The 5,374-nt window shown below is 61.5% G+C and overlaps 1 protein-coding gene across 1 annotated transcript in view; it reads right to left on the bottom strand.

Annotated features, from left to right (window-relative positions):
- Nucleotides 1–5,374, bottom strand: part of LOC102424797 (hemicentin-2-like) — a gene marked incomplete at both ends in the record, with an annotated part of 105,169 nt that overhangs the window by 27,564 nt on the left and 72,231 nt on the right. The window contains 7 exon segments of the mRNA XM_023748081.1: nt 160–282; nt 370–427; nt 430–528; nt 615–758; nt 2,390–2,521; nt 3,582–3,663; nt 4,314–4,516. Of these exon segments, the coding sequence (XP_023603849.1) occupies nt 160–282; nt 370–427; nt 430–528; nt 615–758; nt 2,390–2,521; nt 3,582–3,663; nt 4,314–4,516 (841 nt within the window).

Raw genomic sequence — 5,374 nt, 5'->3', positions numbered from 1 at the left:
TCACAGGTGGGCATGGCTGAGGCTTGAACCAGGCCTCCCAAATCCTACACTCGCATCCCCCTCCAGATGCCCCGGACAGCGCCCGGGGAGGCCCCACACGGCCAGGCTGCCGCGTCAGTGGGGTGGGGCGCCCGCCGCTCCTCGCCCTCACTCTCACCCAGCACGCTCACGGTGTGCAGCCGGGCGTCCTCCCCGGCCGCGTTGTGGGCCACGCAGGTGTAGGCGCCCGAGTCCGAGGCCATCAGGCCCTTCAGCACCAGGGAGCCGCTGTCCAGGTAGAACCTGCGTGGGGAGGGGGAGCCGGGAGCAGGCGCGTGAGGGGCGGCCCCCTGCCGCCGGGGCGGGGGAGGGCACAGGCCAGGCCTTTACCGGAGGGGGGGGCCCACGCCCTGGCCCAGCGGGCGGCCGTCCTTCAGCCAGGCCACCTCGGCGGTGCCTGCCCATCCGCTTCGCAGTCCAGCCGCACCTCCTGCCCCTCCAGGACGCTGTGCTCCTGGGGGGCGCCCGCGCTCCGGATCCGGGGGGCCACTGCGGCAGGGGCTGCGGTGAGGCCCGGGCGGGGGCAGGGGCAGCGTGAGGGGAGGGCGGGGGGAGGGTGCGGGCCGGACACATACCCAGCACAGCCACCGTGAAGTCCTTGCGGGCCTCGGCCTGCGCGTTCTCGGCCACGCACGTATAGGTGCCGGCCTGGGCCGGCTGCAGGCGACTCAGCTGGAGGCGGCCCCCCCGGGAGACCACGCCGTGCGCCACGCTGCTCTCTGCGGGACAGACGGGCGGGCCGGGCCGTCACCTGCGCGGACCTGCCACCCCAGGTGCTGCCCCTGGGCCCAGACACAATGTCATGTGACTTCCTGAGCAGATGTCCATCCCCCCCCACAAAGCTGGAAAGACCCCAGGAATCCTTGCACCACTCACTGCTTCCTGTGTTCACGGGGAAACTGAGGCCCAGGCAGAGGCAGGGCTCCTCCCATCCACCTCATGGCTTTCCTCATCCTGGTCCTGGTTCTGTCTTACAGCCCCTCCCGACTGCCTCCCACCGGGACAGTTCTACCCAAGGGCCCCCACTTCCTTAGTGTCTGGGACTTGGTCCTCGTTCTTTCTTTTTAAAAAATATATGTTTATTGATTTCAGAGAGGAAGGGAGAGAGAGAGAGAGATAGAAATATCAGTGATGAGAGAGAATCATGGATCGGCTGCCTCCTGCACGCCCCACACTGGGGATCGAGCCCACAACCCGGGCCTGTGCGCTGACCAGGAATCAAACCGTGACTTCTTGGTTCATGGGTCAACGCTCAACACTGAGCCACACTGGCCGGGTGTTGGTCCTCTTTCTGTCTCCGCTCAGGCCCACTTAACCTCCCACCTTCCCTCCAGCTCCACCCGCCCCTCCCACCGAGCCAGGCTTCCGATCACGGTGAACCAGCCGCTCATTGACCCCGACGCGGGCCAGCTGGGGGCTTCCCTGGGCCCCAGCTCAGGCTGCACGCCCACCTCCAGCCTAAAAGGCCGCCCCTCACTCTCTCCAGCTGCGCCTCTGCCCTGAAGCCTCTTCTAACTGCGCCTGCCCAGCCCAATCCGTCCTCCCCCAGCTCATCTGTCCAGCCAGCCCTTCAGCACAAAATTGAGCAACTACTGCATGTCCGACTGTGAGCTTGGGAATGGAAGATGCACAAACAGTCCCTGTCCTCAAGGAGTGCTCAGGGCATCAGAGATGGGACACAGGCACCACCCCGGGTGGAGCCAGGAGCAATCAGGCAGGCCTTCTGGAGGAGGTGTCTCAGCTGAGACGTGAAGGTGAGTAAGAACCAGCCAGGCGACAGTGGAGGTGGGCAGGGGAGTCGGGGTGGGTGTTTCAGGGAGGAAACGGCGTTGCCAAGCGCTGGAGGTCAGAGAGAACAGGGCCCAGGCAATCCCGCGCCCAGGCAGAAACCCGAGGGAGGAATGTGCGCGCCGTACAAACACGCGTCGTCATAGCCAAAGGTGGCAACACCCGGTCCACCAGCGGCCGCACGGATAGAGAAAACGGAACATGCCCACGCAATAGTCATTCATAAAAAGGATGGAGAACAGAAGTTAATTTCACTTAAAGAATGAAGAACTGACCCACACTGCAACACGAATGAACCTTGAACCCACGACGCTGAGTGGAGGAAGCCAGTCACGAAAGGCCACACACTGTGTGCTTCCATTTGTGTGAAATGGACAGAAAAGGCAAACCCACAGACAGAAGCAGGAAGTGGCTGTCTACAGCTGGGGGTGGGGGGTGGGGGGCGGTCTGAGGGAAATGGGGAGCGAAGGGTAATGGGTATGGGGTTTCCACCGGCTTTCACTGTCATTTTATTAAAGGAATACTTAGCACTAAAAAGGTAAGAAGAATCGGATGCACTCACCAATGGGCATTCTGTCCCTCAGCCAGGTGACCCTGGGGGCAGGGACCCCGGTCACATCACAGGTCAGCACCAGGGGGCTCCCAGCCACCTGGCTCACTGTCTCCGTCTTGGGGTTCTCAAACGTTGGGGGCACTGCAGGAGAAAGGCCAGATGCCCAGAGTCTTAAGACTCTGCCCTCCCTCCCTTCCTCTCAGATGTTCGAGAAAGCCCTGCCCACGGCCGGGAGTTGGTATTTTAGGCTTTGCCATTGATGGAGATGTGCGCTGGTTTATTCACAAGTGGAACCCGCAGCTGGCTGCTTCAAAACATCTACAGAGCAGAGTCCAGGAGGGGTCCGCTGAGCCCAAGGATGGTAAGTGCATGGCTCATGGCTCAGCAGTTCTAGCTTATGCCAGGACAGACATCACTAATCAATCCCTACACTCTCCTGCTCGGCCAGGAGGAAGTCACGTACCCCAGGCAGCCACCACCACTGGAACAGAGACGGCTGTGCTGAGGATGAAATGCCATTACCCTCAGGGACCAGACATCGCCCCCTGCCCACCGTGCATCAAGGTAGCCATCAGGCGAAGGGGCGTGAGCTTCGAGCAGCAGGCATGGTATCAATAGTTTATAACAATGGTATTCAATATGGCTCAGGGTTGGATCTTCCCACTGCTCCCCTGGTGGGGACGCTACTGCTTGGCTATTTGCGGCCAATAGCTGGTGTCTGCCCAACCTGTCTTCTCCATCTTGCACAGCAATTGTAGTGAGCACATGGTTGCTCAAGTGGAAACTACATTTCCCAGCCTCCCTTGCAGCCTGCTGTGGCCAGCTGCCTAAGTTCTCACCAAATGGAATGCAAGCAGAGGGAACAATTCTACTTCTGCTCTTTTCTGCTTCCTGTGGGCTAGGACAAGATACAGTGTCCCAATTTTAACCACATGGACAACACCCTAGGGACAGGAGAGCAACAAGATGGAAGGATCCTGGGCCTCTAAATTTCCACATGGAACCCAGCTACCCCACTCACGTCTGGGTTTATAGATGAGAGAGGTAAGCCCTATTCTGATCCTGCTCTTTTCAATTCCAGATTCTGTTCCCCCAACACTGGGCAGCCCCAACTCTTTCCAGCTGCTGCCCTTCCCATCCTCAGCGGCCTGTGTGTTGCTAAGGATCCCATGAGATCGCTCGCAGACGGGTCCCAGCTTACCCTGGACGGTGAGGACGAATGCCCGCATGGCCTCTCCAGCCGTGTTGTTGACCTTACAGCTGTACACACCTTTATCTGACACCTGGGACGGAGAGCACACCGTGTGCATGGGGCTGGGTTCCTACGGCTCCCCCAAAACATCCAGGTCCCAGAACCTGCCAGAGCAGGGACTCCCCAGATATGCTGGTCCTGCTTGGGAAGTCAAGGGGAGACCTGACCCTCTGACCTTTCCCAAGAGCCTCAAGAAGCAAGAGGGCCCCTGTAAGGTGAAAGACGGGCTCCAGACCTCCACCCCCTCCCGGGCCTGCGTGCAGCCAAGCCTGGCGGAAGAGGCCCCCTCGCTGTGGGATGGGGCTGAGCAGGAGGGAGGCGCCCAGGATGTATTTCCAGAGGAGCAGCCAACACCCAACAAACACTGTGACTGTCTAATCCACACCAGAGGGGGTGGGCAGAACTGACTCCCAGGAAGTTAGAATGTGAAGGGCCTGGGAAAAGCTTCCAGATCCTGGGGAAACTGAGGCAGGTGGCGGAGAACGGACCTGCTCAAGGTCATTCTGTGAGTCCATGTGGAGCCCTGCACTCTTCCCACTCTCCAGCCCCGGAGGCTGCCAATCAAATTGGTTTGGGGTCTTGCAGGCTGAGGAGGTAGCAGCCCCCACATCCTGCCACCCAGCCACCTGCCAGGACCAGGAGGTGGCACTGTATGGCCGCCCATACCCCCGGGCCGCTCACCTGGGTGTCCAGGATCGCCAGCTTCTGCCCACCCTGCAGAGTCTGGGTCCGCGGCGCCAGGACCAGGGGCTGCCCATCTTTGTACCAGGTCACAGCTGGCTCAGGGAGCGAGTCTGTCTCACAGCTCAGAACGGCCTTGTCCCCTGCCCTCACCGGGACCCCATCCTGGGGGCCGCCGAGAGCCTGCCTGAAGGTGGGGGGAACTGGGCCAGGGGACAAGCAGAGTAAGTGCCACGCCTCCCCCGTGTCCTCCCCAGCCCCGGCCACCGGAACAGTCTATGGAAGCCCACACGGTGGACCCCACCCCAGGGAGGGCTCAGACCCAGGGAGTCAGGAAGAGAACCAGGCAGCATGCCAACGACCTGCTGGGTGGCCTGGGAAAAGCGCCTGCCCTCTCTGGGCCTCAGCCTCCTGGGCCCTGTCCCACACAGGGCGGGCCCCCCTGTGTTAGAGCCCCTCGGGGTCCCCACAGCCTGTCCCTCCAGCAAACCAAGGCAGAAGCCCCACTGCCAGCTGTGAGCCCCCGGGGCCTGGCAGTGTCCGTCACAGGGCAGGTGAACACACAAATGGATGAGCCAGCCCCGGGCCTGGGAAGAACCTTCCAGTGAGTCCTGCTCAGGACATCTTGGGCCAGCTTTTCCCCCAGAGGATCCCGAAGACCAGGAGCCCTGAGACAGGCTCCCTGCGGAGAACCCCGTGGTCAGTCAGGCGCGGGAAGGGCCCTCCCCTCAGGTCAGAGCTCACTGCGCCACGCCCGGGGCTAAGCGCTCACTTCCCATCCCATCGTATAGTTCCCGTGGTCGGCAAACTGCGGCTCCGACAAACTGCGGCTCGCGAGCCACATGCGGCTCTTTGGCCCCTTGAGTGTGGCCACAAAGTTTCAATCGCACTGTACGTGCGTGCCCTCACGTGGTATTTTGTGGAAGAGGCACACTCAAGGTGCCGCAGTTTGCCATCCACTGGCCCCAACCCCACAGCTGCAGAAACAGAGAGGTCACCCAGTGGGTGTCACTGCCTCGGAGCTGGCCCTCTTGACCGCCACATTCTTGTGACGCCTGCGC

This window comes from Myotis lucifugus, unplaced genomic scaffold (assembly GCF_000147115.1).
Source record: "Myotis lucifugus unplaced genomic scaffold, Myoluc2.0 scaffold_1126, whole genome shotgun sequence".
Lineage (NCBI taxonomy): Eukaryota > Metazoa > Chordata > Mammalia > Chiroptera > Vespertilionidae > Myotis > Myotis lucifugus.
Note: the sequence above shows the minus strand (reverse complement) of the source record. Positions and strands in the feature narration are given on the sequence as shown.